At 35.1% G+C, this 24,769-nt stretch overlaps 2 protein-coding genes across 6 annotated transcripts in view; one reads left to right on the top strand and one right to left on the bottom strand.

Annotated features, from left to right (window-relative positions):
- The window catches only part of CHM (CHM Rab escort protein), a 243,980-nt gene extending 221,492 nt beyond the window's left edge, over window positions 1-22,488 (bottom strand). For all 4 annotated transcript variants that reach the window (XM_072816811.1, XM_072816813.1, XM_072816812.1 and 1 more), the window contains exon 1: window positions 22,380-22,488. In XM_072816811.1, coding sequence (XP_072672912.1) covers window positions 22,380-22,428 — 49 coding nt within the window. In that variant the 5' untranslated portion in view covers window positions 22,429-22,488. The remainder of the gene's footprint in view (window positions 1-22,379) is intronic.
- LOC140628026 (dachshund homolog 2-like) overlaps window positions 22,318-24,769 on the top strand; it is a 536,985-nt gene continuing 534,533 nt past the window's right edge. For both annotated transcript variants that reach the window (XM_072816819.1, XM_072816818.1), the window contains exon 1: window positions 22,318-22,555. The gene's annotated coding sequence lies outside the window, so the exon portion shown is untranslated. The remainder of the gene's footprint in view (window positions 22,556-24,769) is intronic.

Raw genomic sequence — 24,769 nt, 5'->3', positions numbered from 1 at the left:
AATGCTGAATATGATTGGAGTCCAAATACACAACACTAAAATAACTATTATTTGTGTTTTCCCTTAATACTTCTATCCAAACATTCCTCACTAGTTTGTGAAATTGATAGGCTGTTCCTACATTAGATGGCAAGAGCCTATTATCTTCATGCTGAAAAAGGTTAAAACAGACTAATAATAGTAATGTCTTCCCAGATCTCGTATTTCTTCTCATCCATTCAATAAACAGAGTTAGTTCCCTGAACAAAGGAAGCATTTAGTAGATTCTCTATAAATATTTGTTGAAAAAAGAAAGAAAAAATAGGGAAAGGGAAGATAAAGAGGGATGAAGCAGACTGACAGATGGTGAGAAAAAAAAAGATAAGATTAAGACAATTCCTAGCCCAAAAGAGCTCAGAGTCTAAAGAACAAGAATTTAAAGGGATTAAAATAATAATTAAAACTATTATAGGAACACAATGGAAAGATGCATTCCCTCTGTGGAGCAGTCACTGAAAGCTCAAAAGAGCAGATAACACTAGCTGCATCTTTCAGGATCTGTAATAAGGCAACTGTAGAAGGAAAAGGTGAAAGAAAAAAGGAAAGTGGAAGAGAGTATTCCTGGCAAAGGGTGAAGGGAGAACCAAAAGGTGATGTTCAAAAAAAGGGTATTTATTTGGAGCCAGACTGTGGGATCTGAACTTGGAACCTGTAAGCAACAGGGAATCCTGAAAGGATTTTAACCAGAACAGCATGGTGAAATCAGTATTTCAGAAAAAAATAACTCTAGTAACAGCATGAAGGATGAACTTGTATAAAATTGGAGTTTTAAGTTTCAGGGTTTTTTTCCTTAATTACTGTTTAGCAGAAGTTAACATATTTAAACTTCTTGGTCTTATCGATAATTTAACAAAATAAGATAACTGCTTATTTAAATTCATATTTATAAGCTCGATTTTAATAGCATTTAAACCCTTGACTGACTTAAAAATGAGACCTTTTTTTAATACTTGGCACCATAAAAAGTTGAACTGCTTCTGAATCATTACTCAAATTCACACAATGTCCTATGAGGTCTTTATACAAAACGTGCATAAGTTTGCAATGAATTATATAGTCCCTTCCCACAAGGAAAAATCAGATGTAAGTCAGAAACAGAAAACCTAAATCAGGATCAAATCACAAAGCATTACACTGGAAACACACTGTAAATATATATGAATACAAATATACAAGCATGATGTTTTCAACTACAATATGGGAATAATAATATATCTCATAGGAATGTAGGGGAGGAACAGGTACAAAATAATATAAAACACACAGTGCCTCCTAGCATATCACTGACATTCAACAAATACCCGTTCTGTTCCCTTCTCTTCCAACTCCTCCAATAAGATTAGTTATTCGAAGAGGAGGAAAAGGAAAAACACACTAGTTTACTACTATTTACTTAAGTTATCTTCAAAGATCTAAAAGCTTAAAAGCTTTTTAAAAAGAAGTCCAGTAGCCTCTTCTATATGTACATTACAGGTTTTTTTCTCTATGTTCACTAAAGAAGTTCAAACAGGATCATTTAAACGTTCCACATTATTAAATATGATTATTAAATTCATTTGTGAGGCCGTATCGAATAACCCTGCCAAAAGATTGTAGGAAAAATATTTAACTCTGATTCAAGACCAGCAACTTTTCCTGGCAAGTCATTTTTATCAAACAAGTAAATACTAGGTATTAAATCAGCATTTCATTAGTTTTTAATGGGGGAAATTAAGATTTGTTACTTCATGTCCTGTTCAATTGAGATTCTGTATAAAGTTGACAGCTAGAAAAAATACATTAGAAGCTTATGGAATGTTACATAATCATACATACAAGCACGTATAGTCCCAGATTTCTTTTTTTTTTTATTTATGATAGTCACACAGAGAGAGAGAGTGAGAGGCAGAGACACAGGCAGAGGGAGAAGCAGGCTCCATGCACTGGGAGCCCGACGTGGAATTCGATCCCGGGTCTCCAGGATCACGCCCTGGGCCAAAGGCAGGCGCCAAATCGCTGCGCCACCCAGGGATCCCTAGTCCCAGATTTCTACAATTTTCCAAAACCTGTCCAGATAAGACAGATGTTTCATTCTCAAATGAAGGAGCTAGGCTAAAATCAGGACCAAAAAGATATGAAATTAGTATTTTCAAGAATCTTATAGAAAATATTTTATAGGGGGACACCTGGGGGTGGCTCAGTGGTTGAGCGTCTGCCTTTGTCCCAGGGCATGATCCCAGGATCCGGAATCGAGTCCCATATCAGACTCTTTGCAGGGAGCCTGCTTCTCCCTCAGCCTATGTCTCTGTGTCTCTCAAGAATAAATAAAAATCTTTAAAAAAAAAACAATATTTTATAGGAATGAAACCATTATTCATTCATTTTTCAAAATCCCCTTCTAATCCAAATCTTTAATGTTGAACTTCATCATTTACAACTATACTATTTAGGTTAGTTCTCTATGATCTATTCTTAAAACTGTATTAGTGTCTGGAATTGATTTCTCCTGATGCTATACTTAACATAAAATACTTACACCACTCCCAGCATATTGAACAATAAATAATAGATTCCCCTGACAGAACTTTGATGACATGGCAAAGCCAAAGTGCTTTCAGCCCAAATCATATGAAACCATAAATCACTCTTTATTTTATAGAACATTTCAAAAGGGAACTCTGCTTTCTACCTTGAAAGTTATTTTATGTGTTATTTATAACTAGTGAAGACCAGAATGGAGAAAAATTACATATAACTAGAAAATTTACTATATTTTTTATAAGGAATAACTTTTTTTTTTTTTTAGGAAAAAATATAGAACTACTGTACCGGCAAGGAAAAATTTGTGAGCATGACAAGCTTTTAGAGAGCCACATTCTATACTACTTAACCCTTTGTATAGACCTTCTGCACCATTGTAAAAAAGCACAAACAAAATTAGGCACAGAAGTACTAAACTGAGCAATGCAAAAGTAAAACCACATGCTTAACTCATGAAGCAGCCATTCAAATAAATGACATCACAAAATTAGACAAAAATTGAATTTCAACCCAGGTTCAAGTAGTTTTGTTCATTACTATTAAATTCTAATTAAAAGTTTCTATATTTACTTTTTAGTAGTTACCTGAAAAAGAGAAATAAGTGCCAGTGAAGTAGCCCAAGGAACTATTAAGAAGTACTGATAAAAACAGTTCTTAAATTGACAATTATTTTAATTCACTATGACTTATAAAAATACTGAACATATTAATAAGTGTACTAATAATAGAGTATCTATGAATTTCTTCCTCATGGGAAAAAAGTTAATATCTATGTAATTTTTAGAACTTTACAAATGTATATTACCCATATTAACTTACAAAATTTATGTTAACATTTTAAAATTCAATATAGTCTGAGCTTTGAGTGTTAAATAACAATAACACTGTTCTAATATTCAGGTTGCTGAACTAATAAGCATCCAAAAAACTGGATTGTTTTCAGATTTATACTAAATAACTGGAAAGTCACTTAACCTCTTTGCAATTTGGCTTCCTTGTAGATTTCCTTATAGATAAAATGAAGGGCTTGAAATAAATGACCCATAAGGTTTGTGACAAGTTCTCAAAGGTGAATGTTAATGGTGGATCAATAATTTGGCCTCTCTTCCTGAACTTAAAAAAATAAAAACAGTTCTGGGAAGATGACATTAGCAGCAAAGTTGTTGAATCCCCCCCACCACCACCACCAAGATTCCCATAAACACTGTGTAACCAAAATACCAAAACCAAACATCTAGGGGCAATGTCTATAATAAAACTAGGTGACAAAATATGATGAACTCCAAAATACAAGTGGATCATTACAAATCATCAATAGCTGTAAGATCCACTTGTTATCAGAAAGTGTCCACTAAGAAAATAAAGGCAAGACAAAAATTTGTGACAGGCCTGAAAGCCAAAGAACCCCAAAATTGTTATTAGGCATTCACTGGGAAACTTAGCAGGTCATTTGAGAACAGTAGCTGAAATTGGGAGGAATTTTGTAGGCCCCAACCTATGGATGAGTGCGAAGAAATCTCTAGATGTGCTAGAGTGGTGGGAGGAGCAGGGTGAGAGGTAGAGTTGGGCCCTATAAACTTAGGAAACCAATGATAAATCCCTCTAGATAAATCCCTGAACTGAGGCATAACTTAGGAATCTAATCCAAAGTCAGAACAGGAAAAATAGGGGCAATGGAAAGAGAAGCTCCATACAAAACTGGGAGAGTGTAACGCAGCCAACAGATTTCAGGCTACATTTTTTTATTACTTTGTGAAAACAAAAAAGAAAGATCTAGAACAGTGATACTAGAAAAACTATCCTGATCCACACTCCTCATTAAAAGCACATAGAAAAAATTCACATTAAAAAAAAAAAGAAGAAAATTTTCACATAAAAGTGAGTGACACAAAAACATCTTGGTTAAATCCTATTTAATGTACAGTTAAATACAAAATAAGGAGTGAAATAATATCCCAAGAGACAATGAAATAAATGCATGCCAGAAAGACATGCTCACAAATTAGATAAAAACTATAACCTAACTATGGTAATAGAAGCTAAAAAAATAAATAAAAGAAGGAAATATAAGAAAATGATAGAAGCACTGAAAGATTAACATAAAATTAGAAAAACTCAGAAGTGTGATTAAGAGAATAGTAACATTTGAAAACAGTGAAAAATGACTCAAGAGGAAATTAAAGAAAAAAATAATTTCAGAAATAAAAATTAAACTAGAAGGAGCCCTAGAGTAAAGAAACACAATGGATAAATACCTTAGGAAAAACTGAAGATGCAGACAAGGCATAAAGGCGTGGAGTTATGTTTTAAAAAGAGGCCTTAACTTTAAGATATTGAAATATTCACACATAGAACATGGTATCTTGAATTTACTTAAAAATAATTTAGGGTTGGACAGTGAAATGAGAAGACAGAGGGTACAGAGGAAACAAGATGACCCATAAATTGACAATTATTGAAACTGGGAGATTAGTACATGGGGCTTATTTTAGTCTCCTTTTTATGTTTGAAAGTCTCCATAATAAATAGTTTTGAAAATAAAATTTAATACCAACTTTGGACAGCTAATGAAAGCTGGGGACTACCAAATAAATAATCTCTTAGAAAGGAGAGATTTAGTATTCTGTTTTTACCTACATGGAGAAAAATGTATAAACTCAAATTGTCTTAATGAAAGTTTTACTAAATAATACAAATATTTGCTGAAAACTTATTCCATACCAGGAAGTAAAATAAGCAGATTTCACTACAATTAATTTTTACTGTTAACACTGATATTTTTGTTTTACCAATTTCAATGACTAAAATGATCTTTTCAGGGCAGCCCGGGTGGCTCAGCGGTTTAGTGTCGCCTTCAGCCCAGGGTGTGATCCTGGAGACCTGGGATCAAGTCCCACGTCAGTCTCCCTGCATGGAGCCTGCTTCTCCCTCTGCTTTGTGTCTCTGCCTCTCTCTCTGTGTGTCTCTCATGAATAAATAAATAAAATTTTTAAAAATAAAATAAAATGATCTTTTCATAGCAAAGAATATCCCAGGTGAGTTCCCTTCAAGCATAATAATAATATTTAACCTGTGATGAAAAAATAAGTTTCTTTGTTCAGCACATATGTTATTTCTGTGCCACAGAAGAAAAGTGAAATTTACTGTGTTACCTATAAAGCTGAGTCTAAAACAGATGAGACTATGTACTCATTCCAAGAATGAGCAATCTTGGAATCATGAAGCAAACTTATTTAAAATCTTATCATGAAACTCACTTCCTAAAAAAGTAGATTAAAAACAAACCATGAGCCTTATAAACTACATTTGAGAGGACTTCTGAATTTCTTCTTTCAAACCATACAATAGTCCATAAAATAGAAACACTTTAACTTTTAAATGTAGTGTCATCACATATTTAAGAGAAAATTGACAATACATCATTTAGAAAACATTAAAAATTATTTTATCCTGTTTATTATTTTATCCAGTTTATTAATTACTGAAAAATAATTATATTGTATTTATTAAAACAGTTGAAGGATAAACTTTTATCTAATGAAAATTACAATTTTATTGTATTAAGAATTACATCAGGGCTGCTCCTGGAGAGAAGGCAGGGCAAAGGGCACAAGGACAACAGCATGGAAAGAGCAATTTGAAGAGCACCTGGGGCACACAAGTCAGGAGGTTATTTGTTCATTTCAGGGCATGTCCTGTAGAGGCAGTATTCACAGAGGGAACCCTCCAGAAACAAAGGAACTGGCAGATGCCATTTCCCTCTGGACCAGATGGACTTAACAGATATATTTAGAATAGTCATCTTAAAACAGAATTCACATTCATTTCAAGTGCACATGGAACATTCTCCAGAATAGATCACACATTAGCCCATAAAACAAGCCTCAACAAAATTCAAGATCAAAGTCATACCATGCATCTTTCCTGGCCATTCTATGAAACTGGAAGAAAACTACAGGAAAAAAATCTGGGAAGACCACAAATACATGAGGATAATCAACATGCTATTAAACAAATGAATGGGTCAACCAGGAAATTAAAAAAGAAATTAAGTACATGGAAATGAATGAATATTAAAACACAACTGTCCAAAACTTTTAGGATGCAATAAAAGTGGTTCTAAGAGGAAAGTTTATAGCAGTAAAGGCCTACCCAGAGAAGCTGGAGAAATCTCCTATGAACAACTTAGCCTTACACCTAAAACAGCTAGAAAATGAACAAACAAAACCTAAACCAGCAGGAGTAGAGAAATAATAAAGATTAGAGTAGAAATAAATGATAAACTAAAAAAAATGGAACAGATCAATGAAACCAAGAGATGGTTCTTTGAAAAAGAAAATCAATAAAATTGATAAACCTCTAGCCAGATTTATTAAGAAAAAAAGAGAAAGGATTCAAATAAAATCACAAATGAGAATAACAATATCACAGAAATACAAACAGTTATAAGAAAAATTATGAAAAACTATGTCAACAAATTAGACGTTGTGGAAGAAATAGATAAAACTTCTAGAAATATATAAACTACCAATACTGAAACAGGAAGAAATAGAAAATTTGAACAAACCAATAACCAGGAAAGAAACTGAGTCAGTAATCAAAAAACTCCTAATCCAAAGTCCAGGACCAGATGGCTTCACAAGCAAGTCCTACTAAACATGTAAAGAAGAGTTAGTATCTATTCTTTTTAAACTATTCCAAAATATAGAAAAGGAAGGAAAACTTCCAAATTCATTCTACAAGGCCAACGTTACCCTGATACCAAAACCAAATAAAGACACAAATTATGGAGTGATGTTTTAAAAAGAAAAATACAGGCCAATCTCTCTGATAAACATATATGCAAAAATCTTCAACATATTACTAAACCAAATCCAACAGTAGATTAAAAAATTATTAATCAAAGATCAAGTGAAATTTATTCCTGGGGTGCCAGTGTGGTTCAATATCTGCAAATAAACATGATACATCACATCAATAAGAGAAATAAAAACCATATTATGTCAACAGATGCAGAAAAAGCATTTGACAAAGTACAACATTCATTCCTGATAAAAAACCCTCAACAAAGTAGGTCTAGAGGTAACCTATCTCAACATAGTAAAGGTCATATATGAAAAACTCACAGCTAACATCAGCCTTATTGGAGAAAAACTGAAAGCTTTTCCCTTAGTCAGGAAAAAAACAAGGATATCCACTCTGACCACTTGCATTCAACACAGAACTGGAAGTCCTAGCAACACCACTCAGACAACAAAAAGAAATAAAAAGGTATCCAAATGGGTAAGAAAGAAGTAAAACTCTATTTGCAGATGATATGATACTGTATATATAAGACCCTCAGGACTCCACCAAAAATCTGCTAGAGCTGATAAATAAATTCAGTAAAGTCAGAATATAAATTCAATGTATAGAAATCTGCTACACTTCTATACATACACATATGTATTCTATACATATGTATAGAACATATGTGTTCTATACATACCTATACATATAATGAAGAGAAATTAAGAAAATAATTCCATTTACAATTGCATCAAAAATCAAAAAGATATCTTTAGAAATAACCCAAAAGGTTAAAGACCTATACTCTGAAAACTGTAAGACACTGATGAAAGAAATTCAAGACGACACAAAGAAAACATTCCATGTGCATGGACTGGAAGAACAAATACTATTAAACATCTATACTATCCAAAGCAATCTTCACATTTAATGCAATTTCTATCAAAATACCACCAGTGGGGCACCTGGGTGGCTCAGCAGGTTGAGCTTCTGCCTTTGGTTCAGGTCATGATCCCAATGCCCTGGGATCAAGCCCTGCATGGGCTCCCTGCTCATCAGGGAGTCTGTTTCTCCCCCTCTCTGCCCCTTGCCCCTGCCTGTGCTGTCTCTCACTCTCTCTCTCTCTCTCAAATAAATAAATAAAATCTTAAAAAAAAAGCACCAACATTTTTCAGAGCTAGAACAATCCTAAAATTTGTATCGAACTAAACAAAACCCCAAATAGCCAAAGCAACCTTAAAAAAGAAAAACAACACTGGAGGCATCACAATTCTGGACTTCAAGTTCTATTACAAAGCTATAGTAGTCAAACAGCATGGTACTGGCACAAAAATAGACACATGGATCAATGGAACACAACAGAAAACACAGAAATGAACCTACACCTTTATATGTGGTCAACTAATCTTTGACAAAGCAGGAAAGAATACCCAAAGGTAAAAGACCATCTCTTCAACAAATGGTGTTGGTTAAACTGGACAGCAACATGGAAAAGAATGAAACTGGACCACTTTTGTCACGATACATACACACAAGTAAATTCAAGATGGATGAAAAACCTAAATGAGACCTGAAACCATAAAAATCCTAGGAGACCACAGGCAATAACTTCTTTGACATTAGCTGTAGCAAGTTTTTTTCTATAGGTCCTGTGGCAAGGGGAATCAAGGCAAAAATAAACTACTGATAGTACATCAAAATAAAAAGCTTCTGTACAGTGAAGGAAACAACAAAACTAAAAGGCAACCTATGGAATGGGAGAAGATATTTGCAAATGACACATCCAGTAAGAGTATCCAAAATACATAAAGAACTTATAAAACTCAACACCCAAAAGAACCAGATAATCTAATTAGAAAATGGGCAGAAGACATAAACAGACATTTCTACAAAGACACAGGATGGCCAACAGATACATGAAAAGATGCTCACCATCACTTATTATCAGGGAAATGCAAATCAAAAGTACAAAAAGTACAATGTGGTATTAACCTCATACCAGTCAAAATGGCTAAAATCAACAAGACAAGGAACAACAGGTATTGGCAAGGATATTGAGAAAGGGAAACCATGATTTCACTCATTTGTGGAATTTAAGAAAAAATGAGCAAAGAGAAAATAAAAGACAAACCAAGAAACAGACACTTTAACTATAGAGAACAAATGGATGTTTTCCAGAGGAGAGGGAGGTGGGGAATGGGTTAAACATGTGATGGAGATTAAAGAGTGCACTTGTAGTTTTGAGCACTGGGTGATAAAATGGAATTGCTGAATCACTATATTGTACACCTGAAACTAATATAACCCTATATGTTAACTATATTGGATTTAAATTAAGAAAACTTTGCTGGAGATTTCTCTCTCTCACTCTCACTCTCTCTTCCCCCTCCCTCTTCCCCCTCTCCCTCTTCTTCCCTCCCTCCCTCCTTCACCCCACCCTAACACCTCACACTCTCTCCCTCTAAAAGAAGTTTTTAAAAACCCTTAATATATTTTTGATTTAAAAAATAACAGTAATAAAAATGCCTAAAATGCAACATAAAAACTACTTTTCATTTTCTCTTACACTGTAAATATGGTACAATGCTAAAGAAAATATTTTAATCATACTTAAACTGACACCTAACAATTTTCATTTTGCTCTGACTTTCCAGTCTTTGTCCACATGTATCCATAAGGTAGAAACTGAAACACAGAGGGGTTAAGTAATTTTTCCAAAGTCATATACTGAGTAAATAGTGAGTTAATATTGGAACTCTGGCTCAAGTCTGTGCTCTTAAGTACTATATTCTTTCATGACATCTAAATCTCCTTATCCATCCCCATCAAGCAATCTTACAATGTAATTCCATTTCCCGAATTACTCGATTCTCAGAAATGAGTACTTTAACTGGTAGACACGAATAATGCTAGAAAGGTATGTTCCCTTTTGTGAATTAATAAATTGGCACACAGTGTCAGCTACTAAGTGTAGAAGCAATCAAAGAAGAATCAAAGAAAAAAAATTTTGCAAGTCCCAATGAAAATACTTATTATACAAGAAGTACCTACTGATGTTAGAACTATTATGTGAATAGTTGGTATCAAAGTGAGTATACACTGCCAAATTACAACACACAGATTATTCTATATCCATACAATGGAAGCAACAGATTGTCATGGTTCTAATCCAGGGTTAATCTTAGCAACACTCATGGTCTATCAACCAGATATGATGTATGTTCTGGCATAATCCAACATGGCATCCAATCACTAAAGATAAATTCTAGACAAAAATTTTAACCTTGAATCCATCAAGCTTTTAGATAGAACTCTTAGTTTACATGAAAAAGATAGGTCAGAGTAATAAAGTAACTGATACCACAAGGAAGAAAGCAGCCAAATCCAAGAGGTAGAACAATCTGTAGGATCACTGGTCCAGTCTTCTCAATATTTCAGTCATCATTTGAAAAAAAAAAAAAAAAAAAACCTAAGCTAGGATAAAACAGACTTACAGGACATTAACAACCAGTAGTGCATAATACTGAATTGGATACAAGTGTGTACATATCAGCTATAAAGAGTATTTTGGGGTAGGTGTTTGTAGAAAGTTAAATATGATCTGTAAACTGGAGATTAAAATGACCTGGAATGGATAGAAAAGTGAGGCTTATTGACTGAAAAAGTTGCAGAATGGAATGTACCGATGACTTTATCTAGTCATGAATATACTTATGACATTACAAATTTCCTGGGGTGGGGGTAAAGACTTCAAAAGCTGTAAAGCAAAGGGCAAATAAATACAATTACTTTGGTAAATAGGCATAACCTACTGAAGCTGAAGATATGCAAACCTAGTATGTAACACAATTGTGTGTGTGTGTGTGTGTGTGTGTATACATGTGAGTGTGTGGAGAGGGGAGGTTTACATCTGTATAGATCAGTCTCACAAGCATAACACTACAACAAAAGCAAGTCACAAAAAGAATACATACTATAGAATTCCAAAAGTTAGACAAGGGTAAAACAGGTAAAAAAATATATATTTCTTAGAGATGCATACACACATAATTAAAACACTTTAAAAAATACAAACAATACAACTTACCATAATGGTTACATCTATAAGAAAGGAAAACAGATGATAGTGATGCACAAAGGGAAGTTCTAAAGTTCTGGTAATACTCTTTTTCTTTAACTGGGTCATATATACACACCATTCACTTTATTATTATTCACTGAAATAAATATACACACACAAATTTCATTTGCAAGTATGTTATTTTATAATGAAAATGAAAGCTGTGGACCAGATCACAGGCCACACTGTACCAGTTAATTAGCATCCTGTGACCTTTCAGAGTGTTTTAATATATAATATTATTTTCAAATTTAACTATAAGCAGCTTTAAAATAGATGTCACTCTTATAACTTTTAACTCTACTAAATGATTTTCTCAAAATAAATTTTGAGATCTGAAGTTACAGAGTCCAAGAGAATAAACATATTTACAATTCTTAGTACAAAATCAAATTACTCTGCCCAAACACTGTCTCAATTTAAAATATATTAATTGGATACAACTTCATCAAATCAGTTATTACTCTTTTAATGTTTTTATATATTAATTGGATACAACTTGATCAACAAATCAGTTATTACTCTTTTAATGTTTTTAATTACTAGGTTATATTGCATTCAACTTATTAAGAAAAAATATTTTCCCAGCAATTTGTTAACTATTTCTATCTTCTTTTTACATTCTCTGCCCATTTGTCTAAAGACCCTTGCTCTTTTTCACATAAATTTGAAGGTACTCATTTTCTGTAATTAGTCCTGTTATGAGTTGCAAATACTGTTTTTCTTTTTCTTTTGGTTTTCTATTTTTCAGAGCAGATGCTACAATTTTTATATACTCAAATATTACCGTTTGTTTTTTGAGATTTCGAACAGGAATATTTATTATTTCTCCCTAGATCAGATGACCTGATCTATTCCTACTTTATAGTTCCCACTTTGAAAGAAACTACACTGAAAGAGACACACAAATTTTTGTCAGAAAGTCCAAAACTTGATCATATGGTAAAGAAAAATTAAATTCAACTCAATGAAGAACAGATTATTAGATCAATGGTGTTAGAATAACTGGCTGGTGATTTAGATGGATAAAAGCCCTCATACATTACAACAAAGTAAATTTCAAGTGAATTAAAAAAAGTTCTTAAAGATTTTATTCATTTATTTGAGAGAGAGCCTGACGTGGGGTTGATCCCAGAACCTTGGGATCATGACCTGAGCCACCCAGTTGCCCCTATCAAGTGAATTAAAATTTAAATGTAAAAAATAAAATATTGAAAAACTAAGAGTAAATATTAACATCTTAGATTACTCTGGCATAACCAGGAAATTGACCTTACCCAGTGACTTCATTCAGATTTCACCAGTTTTACATATACTTGTGTTACTTTTGTTAACTGCCTTTAGAGATAATATATAGAAAGCTTTCCCTTCCAAGATAAGTAACTTGCCATTGGGGAAACTGGGTGAAGTGTATACAGGATCTTCCCATATTATTTTCTACAACTGTGTGTAATAAGTCTACAATTAGGGGATCCCTGGGTGGCTCAGCGGTTTAGCCCAGGTTTAGCCCAGCCCTACGTTTGGCCCAGGATGTGGTCCTGGAGTCCCAGGATCAAGTCCCACATCAGGCTCCCTGCATGGAGCTTGCTTCTCCCTCTGCCTGTGTCTCTGCCTCTCTCCCTCTTTCTCTGTGTCTCTCATGAATAAATAAATAAAATCTTTAAAAAAAAATAAGTCTACAATTATCTCCAAATAAAAACTTTTAAAAAAGGACACTAGGAAGAATAATTGACACAGAATGATGTTCATGACATACTGTGAGGTGAAAAATAGGTTTTAAAACAGTATCCATGATACATTTTTATAAACACAGAAAAGTAGACATATATTTATACACACAAAGTGAGAAAACTGGAGATCTCTGGGTGCCTCAGCAGTTTAGCGCCTGCCTTTGGCCCAGAGCATGATCCTGGAGTCCAGGGATCAAGGCCCATGTCGGGCTCCTTCCATGGAGCCTGCTTCTCCCTCTGCCTGTGTCTCTGCCTCTCTCTCTCTCTGTGTCTCTCATGAATAAATAAATAAAATATTTTTTAAAAATTGAGAAAACTTCTGGAAGTATATACATAAAAGTGTTATTATTATGTTAATAATACAGCCCTCCAAGGAAAAAGATATTACCATATTCCTTCTGTCAATTAAGATGCATCCATTGTTAAGTGCTGACAAATACTGAAAATCCTAGGAACCAAAAGAGTCAACCAAAATAAGACAAGCTTCATAAACAAGACAATGAGTCCAATAATCCTGAAAATTTGCAAGTGAAGAAAATTAAAAAAAAAAAAAAAAAAAAGACAAAATGGCAAACTCCAGCACCTGTACAAGCAGCCTATATGTAACTTTTAACAATGGTTTTATTTCAGTGGGAAACTATGTATCTTGAAATCAATGAATAATTCCTAGGGAAAACAGATGATCACATGAAATATGACTGTATTCTCTGATCCCATTTCTTATCATTACTTTAGTGGCTGTGATTTATTTTTGTTTTTGTTTTTGTTTTTGTTTTAAGGGCTAAACACAACCAGGTCATGCAGTTTACCTTCATCAAAAGGTTTGCAAGCCAAACTGTGGAAGGAGCCTCGGTGTCCAACGAAAGATGAATGGATAAAGAAGATGTGGTTTATGTATACAATGGAATATTACTCCGCTATTAGAAATGACAAATACCCACCATTTGCTTCAACGTGGATGGAACTGGAGGGTACTATGCTGAGTGAAGTAAGTCAGTCGGAGAAGGACAAACATTATATGTTCTCATTCATTTGGGGAATATAAATAATAGTGAAAGGGAATATAAGGGAAGGGAGAAGAAATGTGTGGGAAATATCAGAAAGGGAGACAGAACGTAAAGACTGCTAACTCTGGGAAACGAACTAGGGGTGGTAGAAGGGGAGGAGGGTGGGGGGTGGGAGTGAATGGGTGACGGGCACTGGGGGTTATTCTGTATGTTAGTAAATTGAACACCAATGAAAAATAAATTAAAAAAATAAATAAATAAATTTCCTTTATCTAGGAAAAAAAAAAGGTTTGCAAGCTAACACAAATATCTTGATGCTGTAAATGATGAGTTTACACTGTAAGAATTTGTTGGCAACAGGATTTTAATGTCAACAATGGTGATTTCCAAAAATAAAGCAACTGCCAACTACAAAGCTAGGGCACATTAATATAATATTGATAGTATAAAGGCATTTTTTTCACTTGGAAGAATCCCACAAGCTCATTCTAATAACTCAGTTTTAGCTAGAACAACTCTGGTCTTAGCTAGAACAACTTAAGTTGACCTAGGTCAAACTTAACTTGCCTTAGGTTATATATTTGTAAAATGGAGATAACTGTATCTACCACAAACAGGGTTACTGTGAGAATCAGATGAGATTTTGCATTTCAAGAGCTAAGAATAGTACTCACATATAGCAAATATTTCTCATATATTTGTTTACCAGTGTAATGTAGGTACTTAAAATAAATCTCTGTCATCTGTTTGGCTTAGATAGCTCATACCAAAGTAACACAGTTCATAGAAAAATAAGGATTAGAACTCACAAGTCAGTATGTCATGGGAATGAAAGGCAGAGCATTAATGAATACAGTCAATGATATCCTAATAGCAATGTAATGGGACAAAAGGTAACCACTTGTGGTGAACATAATGTATAAACTTGTCAAGTCACTAAGTTGTACATCTGAAACTAATGTAACTGCATCAACTATACTCAAATAAAAATTATTTGAAAAAGAACTCATAACTCAGCATCTTCCTAATATGCCTTTTTTTTAAGATTTTGTTTATTTATTCATGAGAGACACAGAGAGAGAGAGGCAGAGACACAGGCAGAGGGAGAAGCAGGCTCTATGCATGCAGGGAGCCCGATGTGGGACTTGATCCGGAGTGGATACATGTGCCACCCAGGCGTCCCCCTAATATGCCTTTTATCTGTATGTAAAACCTTACCTCTTTATACTTTAGCTTGTGTAAATTTTTCTATAATAATTATTTTAAACTCATATATAGAAAAGTAGTTTTACAAATGTACTAATGTGAATGACAGTTATATGATCCAAACATTTCAAAGCAATATAAAATGATTAAAACTTCATTATCGAATAGCCATTGTAACTCAATGTGAACACTACGCTGGACAAAAAGGATGTTAGAATACTACTCAGAAAAAAAGTAGATGTTAATACTATGCTAAATGTGATATAAACCAAATCAGTCAAGTAGTGTTACTTAAACTCTTCGTAAAATCCAATAGAGATGAAATACTTAAACTAAGCACAGTGGCCAAGATGTACCTGGTCAGTCTCATTCCCTCCCGCTCTCTCTCGGCTTTTGTTATGTTGTTTGCCCCTTGTCTCTTATTTGCAAACTATTTTTTAAATAGCCTCAATATGATAACATGATGGCTCTTATAATCATGCTTTAGAAAAATCACTGTGATAAATTATCATCTTTTTTACACTGTCCTATAATAATTATTAGCAAAGAAGACAATAAATCGAACTTTGAAAGTATCCCTATTTTGTTGGCTACAACAAAAATGTTCCCCAAAATGTTCCCAATCTCGCTAGCATATAGATATGTTTTTTAATACATATGTTAATATAAACTGATGGTGACTTTCAGTTTATTTTATATTTAAAACCATTTATAGGGCAGCCCCGGTGGCTCAGTGGTTTAGCGCTGCCATCAGCCCAGGGCGTGATCCTGGAGACCCGGGATCTAGTCCCACGTCAGGCTCCCTGCATGGAGCCTGCTTCTCCCTCTGCCTGTGTCTCTGCCTCTCTCTGTGTCTCTCATGAATAAATAAATAAAATCTTAAAAAAAATTTATATACATATCAGGTACAACGTAGCATTTCAATTTTAAAAACTCTGCATTAAAACTGAACAGCAGGTGATTTAGCATGAGTAACAGGTCAATAATATGGAATTATAATTATTTCTGTGCATTGCGATTTTATGTTAAACATGAGAATGTGATGGTGAGCAGCCATACTTGATTTTAATTGCCGTGGCTTGAGTTATCCAAAACATCACGAGAACACTACAGAAAATAAGAAAATGACATGACGCATGGGAGATGAAAATGATGCTGCAGAGGGAACTCTGGTAACAGATGTCGCTCTCTCTGAGGGATTGGTTCAAACTTATGATTTACAAGGATGGGTAAGCCTCTCCCAGAGTCTTCTCCAGAGTTAGGTAGCTCCCTTTACTTTCCTAGGTACTGAGAGCAGAAAAGACATACTTTTCCATCAATAAATACCTGAAGAATTGCAAAGCATTTTTTGGAACACGAAAATCTGTAGGCTTTCTTTAGTTCTTCAGCACTCTTAAGCTGACAAAGAGTTTCGTACTATGCCCCAAATAGGATAAATCTGTTCAAAACCTTTAAACAAAACAATATGACAAATAATTCAATCTGATGAATGGAAGAGAATAAAAGAAAAAAGATAGAAAACCTGTAAACCCACAAGATAAGAAATCTGTTAGAAATAGTGATAATAAACAAAGGTCTTTCCTGCCAACAAGCCAATGGGAAGAGGAGAAAAATGATTCAGATACCTGAATCTTTCTGTTGCTTTCCATGGAAAGCCCTTCCCAGGAAGCATTCAGGTGGTAACAGTGATGATAAAAGCACCTGGGAATGGCATTATGGGCCATTTAAATCAATTACATTTTCTGAGCACTTACTAAGCATTTTACAGGAATTATTTCATTGAATTCTCAACACAGCTCTGTGAGGTTTATTCTCATGTAGAGATGAGAAAATTGAAACTTAGTCATTAAGGGACATGTGTAAGGTGGCACAAGAGACACAGCTGATTCAAACCCAATCTGTCTCATATCAGAACCACATCATCAATCACTACATTATCGCTATACTGCTCAAATGAGATACATACATGTCAAAGTAAATAAAATATATGGATGGTATGGCATTTGTGAAATAAAGGACTTTTGAAATAACATTTTTATGACTATTCATTGTTATTCTATTATTCTCTAGACTTTAAGACTTTTTGCCCCTGGCAACACCCAAAAATATGTATATGCATATATATGTATTTTACACAGTGATCTATATTATATACATATGAAATATTTGTTTTACAAAACTACATTCATCCTTACTACATGCAATATATTCTGATACATTCTACTCTACCTCTTTTTTTAGTGCTGGAATTGATTTCATGACCCACGAATAGGTGGCATCTTACAATTACCACACACACAAAAAAAATCACAACTCAGCTCTGGACCATAGGTGCATGTATGTTTGGAAATACAGACAGAGTTAATATGGACATCCTGTCATGTTGATATATAAACAGGAGAAGAGTAAATAAGATACATATGTGGGAAATCACTTGGCACAGAGTCTGGTACAAAGGGGTATTTGGTAAATACCTTTTCACAAAACCTCCTGCAGCACTACTATTCCCCAATATTTAGAGAAGTGAAGCTATACTACCAACATCATAAGCTTTATAGTCAATGAGCTGCCAGCCAAGGCTGATACTATGATTCTCAACCAACATCAAAGAATGAAAGCGTACTACCTACATGACCTTCCTGATAAAAGCAGCTGCTTGCAAGAAAACCTTTAATGAGCCATTTTGATACACACATTTCTTAAGTATATTAAACACTGACCTGACTCCTTAAAAGGACTATACAGAATTTAGCCTTTTCAAGGACCCAGGGTCATACTTACACAAACACAATGGTAAACTTTAGAACTGGTAGATAGGTCACCTAATTAAAATCTCCCACTTTACAGATGAACAAACTGGTGTCACAAGAGGTGATGCAATTTGCCCAAAGTCATCCAGTAGAAAGGTCAAATGATTCCCATTACACCATGCTGCCACATCTACTATTGTACTATGTCAAGCACTATCTAGCAAGATAGTTACAAGCTAGGAGCAATTCTCTTTGTAATCCCTCCCATGTTTGTTATTTTGGTTATCTCATCTCCTTCCCCATAATCTTTAGCAATAAAACTCTTAAAAAGGATCTGTTTATCTAATCTGCAGGAAAAAGTTTAAGCTAGCCCCACTCCACAGCCCATCTCTAGGAAAGAACTCCCAAAATATAATTGTGTGGTGTACTTCAGAAAGGAAAGGGATGCAGACTGAATCCCTACGTGGTCTTCAGAGAGCAAGAAGGATGCAATGAAAAGCCCAGGTTGGCTTAAGAACAGTTCTGAGGATGTGACTATGAGGAACCCCAAATAGTCTCTGAAAATAGGCAATACAGTAAACTTTACAAAGGCAGGGACTAGGTTCTCAGTAAATGTGGGTTGAATACTCTGAAACCTGAGTGTTACTATATAAACTGGTCCCAGGCTATTTTACCACTTAACGTAGGCTTGCAATTTAGGTGTTTGTCTCTTCCCTTTCCCATTAGGATATGAACTATCACTTATGTCTAACGACATCCCCCAAACACAGCTTTTGCAGAAGCTGATAACGCTCTCTATATCTTCTACATAGGATGTTTCTAATATGCCCTGAGCACACTGGAATTACTTCTAAAATAAGAATATGCTCTAAGTGAGGGCCTGAAGGATTCTACATTGTAAGAAGCATGCCAATATTATCACAGCTCTCCAAACTTTCATCTTGCCCGCTCTTCTGTTGAATTATTGGCTCTGATACAGATTGCAGATTACACAGGTTGCCAGATATCACCTCCAGTGAGGTGTTATGTTACTGGGACTATTTTTAACCTGAAACCAATGATACTTCTCTACAACCCACAAAATTATCATTCCAGTATCTTTTTAAATGTCAAAATGTCTTGAAAATGATGACAGTGTACTCCAAACTGAAAGCCACTTTCTAAAACATCACTTATATCTAGCTTTGTCCTCTCCTTTAAGACTCTAGATGGCTCGCCTTCCTTATTCCATTTTCTTCTATATTTTTCACAGCTCAAGTACTTTTATTTCTCTGCCTTTGAGTGTTTGACAAATATTTCCTGTATTTTGTAATCAGAAAGAAACAGATGTAACTAAGAAAATACATACAAAACTTTATCTTCCCATAATCTCTTCAAAACATGATCTTAAGGAAAATCTTGTGATACAAAAAGTAAAAAAAAAAAAAAAAAACTAATTAAGGACAAAGGAATTTAAATATCACCTACAGATGTTTTTACTTGAAGCAACTGTCTCTTGATATAACTAGAGCTAAATCTAAAAGAAAAATTACATTTCATAGCCTATTTCTTCATGTTTGTGATACATGCATGATTAATTCTACTTTTGTCAGTAAAATTGAATCTAAGAAATGCTGGCTTTTCCTAAGATTAACTCAAGCTAGTATTTAGTAATGAAAACAGGGATGTCTGGGTGGCTCAGTGGTTCAGCATCTGCCTTCAGCTCAGCGTGTGATCCCAGGGTCCTGGGATAGAGTCCCACATCAGGCTTCCCATGGGGAGCCTGCTTCTCCCTTTCTCCTTCTGTCTAGGTCTCTACTCCTCTCTCTGTGCCTTTAATGAATAAATAAAATCATAAAAAAGAAAACATATATATACACACACACACATATATATATGTGTCTCCATACCCAGTGTGGGGCCTAACATGGGGCTTGAACTCATGACCCTGAGATCAAGAGTTAGATGCTTAACCGACTGAGCCACCCAGGTGCCCCTAATGCAAACATTTTTAAGGCTATTATCAGCAAACTATTTCAGAAGAAAAGTATTCCAAATACATTAACAATAATTCAAATTAAACAATAATTGGAACCATTTAGGAAATGACTTTTATCCAATTTTTCCATTTTGATATACCTAGATACAATGCTTCACAACATAAATTTATGCAATGTGCTTGATAAACTTGAGTATGTTCACCATTAAGTGAGATGAAAAAAAGTAACTTTTAAGATTAACTTCGAATAAGTTCTTCCCATACTTTGAGAAATAATATTACTCTCACTGGAAAGTGTAAAATGAGTCTTTTTCTAAACACACCAGATGCCACCTAATGCAATTTTCTGTATCACTCACAGTATCTTCCTACCTCTACCATAACAGACTCAAAGGATGAATATAGTCCATTATGAACTGAACCAGAAAGCAAAGTATTTAAGAATTAACAGCATTTAATAATAGGAATTAACACTCTTATCAATTAAAATTTGAACCCAGATAAGAAAAAAATCTTATAATGACTCAAAAAATTTTTAAAACACCCCAAGTTCCTAGGTAACAAAAAAGAAAGGCAATAATATAGAATTGAAGTATGGTATAACAACTATTCAAAAATGGATGTTGTTCTCGGTTTTAGGATAGACTAGAGAGAACAAATGAATCATCACTCTATTGACTCTTTCCTGCTCTCATTCAACATCTGTTTACAGCAGCTACAGCCAAGTTATCTGCAGCCATGCAGTTTTCAGACAGAATAAGAATAAACATGTCCTCACTATCCTGAGACCAATTATCCAGGTGCAATTAGAATGAGAGGATTTTTGGTTAGACAATACCTGAAAGGCTATCTAGTTTACCCTGCCTGTATTTAAAAACAAGACTGAGGCTCAGAGAGATTAAGTGCCTAGCAATTCAAACAGCTATTTAAAGGCCAAGCAAGGTCTCCAAACAATTTTTCTCAGTTATTTCTATTAATATGGGTTAACTCTGAAGGTATGAACCACTGATTCTCCTTCTGAGATGGAATGGGCCTTTGGAAACTTACTAGCTGTGTGATCTTGAGCACACAGCAACTATTCTAAGCTCCCCTTTTCTCTTCTGTAAAGTGTACCAAATACCTACTCTAACCAGGCTGCTGTGAGGATTACATACAGCTTGTAAAATGCTTAGCACATCAATTAGCAAATAATTAGCATTCAAAACTAGGTAGCTATCATTTTTACTTCTGCCCTGGAAACATGGCTGCCCCTACTGTTTGAAAGAAAACGTGTTCATTAATACAATGGACAGGTTCTCATTCACCAGAGCTTCTCTGACCTACCACATTATGCAAACAGGAGAAAACCCCACTCAACAACCTACTTCATCCCATCTAAAATCCACCCTTTACAATATTAAGAAAACAAAATACCAACTGCTGCCAAATGTCTTCTCCACCTGTTGTACATTGAATTTGTCAACTAGAAATTGCAGGGTATTTTTCTGGCTCCGCCCAAAACATGGAGAATAAATGGGAAAACAAGGGGAAGATAAGGTCACACACCTGTAATGGAATTCACAGAAGCTTCTTCTCAGCTCATTTAGTTGTGAGTAGATAGGTGGGTGACAGAAAGCAAAATGCTGTCTTTCAGCATCATAAAGCAGGAATAATGGCTACCTCAACAAAATACAATTCCCTAGGCTTTTCAACACAATAGAAAAGAATCCGTGTCCTCGTCCTAGTATATTAATAAGCACACGGGCGATAACTGGGCATCTTTCCCGAAAAACTAAGGACTAAGTCGTATCCGAGCTGCACTACACCCCAGGACTACATAAATACATGAAAACTTCCTAAGAAAGGGCGAGACAAAATAATGGGGAATATCACCCTGAAATCAACGAGGAGGGAATCATGTCGCGCCAAAGGCGTCTCCATTGGTAAAATCCCGACCTTCCATTCTCATGACACTACAAATCCACCCCCCTCTAACGAAATTACAGAATCACCCGCAGCAACCAACCTCAGCATCTGCATCGACCAGATCGACCCCTACTCAAATGGCGCTAAATACGGTGGGTCCAGCCCCTCCCTGGAGCTTCGAAGTCCCGCGCTGACTCAACACTACCTCACTTCCTTCCCATCCTCCCTCCCTTCCTCAACCCCTAGTATTTCTCCCCAAGCCTCGCCATGGCAGAGAAGGTAGGAAGGAGACAGATTTCCTACACTTCGTTAGGGGAGTACCAGAGCCACACATACCCGTCCCTATTACGATCACATCAAACTCCGAAGGGAGATTATCCGCCATCTTGAAAGGAAACGTGTCATGTGACTACTGCTTGTGGAAATAAGATCTAGTAAGGCATTGCCCTTGTAAAAGACGGAAGGAAAAACAATGCATTCTGGATATTGTAGTTCGTGGGTGGCCGATCCAGGTAGGCGGCTACATTTTACTTGAAATGTTACGTGAATGTTAAAGACGCAATTTATTTTCTAGGCTGAGTGTAGTAGCGCATTTAGCCTGGAGGTTTGGGGTAGTAATGAGATGGAGATTTTTACTCCGCTAGATAGGATGAATGGGAAAACCTGGGGTTTTTTTTTCCCCCCCATGAAGCAAGAATTGTTGGTTTATATGAAGGCCGGACTGAAATTGAAAGAGGATTGCTCTGTGAACAAAGGAAATTTTCATTGCGGCCTGGAAACTTGTTTACTCCCCCGTGTGTGTGTACTTTCGTTTTGTCCCCTTGAAACATAATTTTTCACACCAGCCCTTTCAAACTATCCCGTATCTTTTTAGTCTCCGTGTCTCCCCAATGAAAACCCACCAAAAAACCTCTTGCCTTAGTTTTGTCACAATGAAACCTAAATTGCATCTGTATTTGTTCTAGTTAGTCCAAGCAGCCACCCGGCAGTATATTTTTACAAAATTAGCCTTTCTCTACAGGACGGAAAAAAAAGATATGAAACATAATAGTTGCTTGATAAGCATTTAAATGGTTCTGAGTTTGGTTTTTTATACGTATACAAGGAGTCCATACAAGATTTTTTTTTTATTCATAAGAGACACAGATAGAGAGGCAGAGACAGAGGCAGAGGGAGAAGCAGGCTCCACGCAGGGAGCCGAACTTGGGACTCAATCCCAGGTCTCCAGGATCACGCCCTGGGCCAAAGGCGGCGCTATACCGCTGAGCCACGGAGCTGCCCCCATACAAGATTCTTATGATAAACTGCTGCAGAAGTAATCAAGGTAAAATGACCTTTATATTAAAGTAATTGTGTTTGACAGGGGGGCTTTAGGGGTCATTGTGTAGTCATTTTACAAGAGTTTCAAAGAGAAAGTGCTAGTAGTAGACCTTCCCTTACACCAACAGTCCTCTGAACTGTTTGTGGTTTCTCAGTCACAGTTTTTCCTTCAGCATGGAATGATTTTCCCTTTCTCTAGCTAACATATCCTTAATATTCAGCTCAACTTCTACCACCTCCTCCTTTTATCTCCTCCGTATGTTGGATTAAATTTCCCTATGTAGTGCTAACACCCTATCATAGCCTCCCATACTGCACTGAAATTATTTGCATTTATGGTGGTTCCTATATAGTACACACATCCCCACACATACAAAAATATACACCCAGATATATAATGCCCTAAATTATGAGTCTCTTTATTACAGGAACTGGCCTTAGGTATCTTTTTTACCCACTGCATCTAATATAAGCCTCGTACTTAGGAATGCCAGTAAGTGTTTGTTGAACTAAGCTTAGTTCTGACTCCCCTAAATATGAATACAGAGACTAAGTCTTCATCTTTACATCTGCCCACGACTATCATGTGTCATATATTTTGAAGATGCTCAATACATGTTGTTATTTTGCTAAGGTTCAATTAAAATTCTTTAAAATTTTATTTTACTGGGGTTGGGTTTTGTTTGGTTTTGCTGCATTTTGCCATGATCTTTAGCAATATTGTACATGTTTCATTAATTTCTTTTATGGATTATCTGAATGTATTGAGCAATTATCTTGGGATATGGTCCTCTGATGAATATTTTGTGTAAGATATTCCTCTGAGAAGTCTAATGTATTGTTCAGTAAATCACTCTGCCATTTGCCTTGATCTGAAAAAAAAGTTTTGAGAAACGAAAGTTTGAGAAAGAAAAAGTTTTGAGAAGTGAAATAGGTCTTATCTATTAATACCACCAGTGGAAATGAAAATTAATAGATTTCCCAGAGTAAACACAGGAAACTTTTCAAAATATCCTCTATTTATGAGAAGCTATGAATGAGTGGTTAAAAACATGATAATTTAAGGTATCTCTATCTTACTTTGGTGATATGTGTATATGTGTGTGTATGTGTGTAATGTATCTTTTTCAATATGAGTATATCTAACTTTCTATAGATTCAGAAACTTTTCTAACAAATAGACACAATGTGAAGACACAACCAATTATTTCATTCAATTTACCTCAAATATTTATTGATTACCTATTATGTGCAAGGCACTGATTTAGAAGCTGGAAATATAGCAATGAGTAAAACAGACAAAAACCCCTGACTTCATAAAGTTTACATCTAGTGGGGCATAAAACAAAATAAACAAGTAATATTACTCTGTCATGCTAATTTTCCAATATATTTCCCCAAATATG

The sequence above is a fragment of the Canis lupus genome, chromosome X, assembly GCF_048164855.1.
Source record: "Canis lupus baileyi chromosome X, mCanLup2.hap1, whole genome shotgun sequence".
NCBI lineage: Eukaryota > Metazoa > Chordata > Mammalia > Carnivora > Canidae > Canis > Canis lupus.
This window is presented reverse-complemented; position numbering and strand designations above follow the sequence as displayed.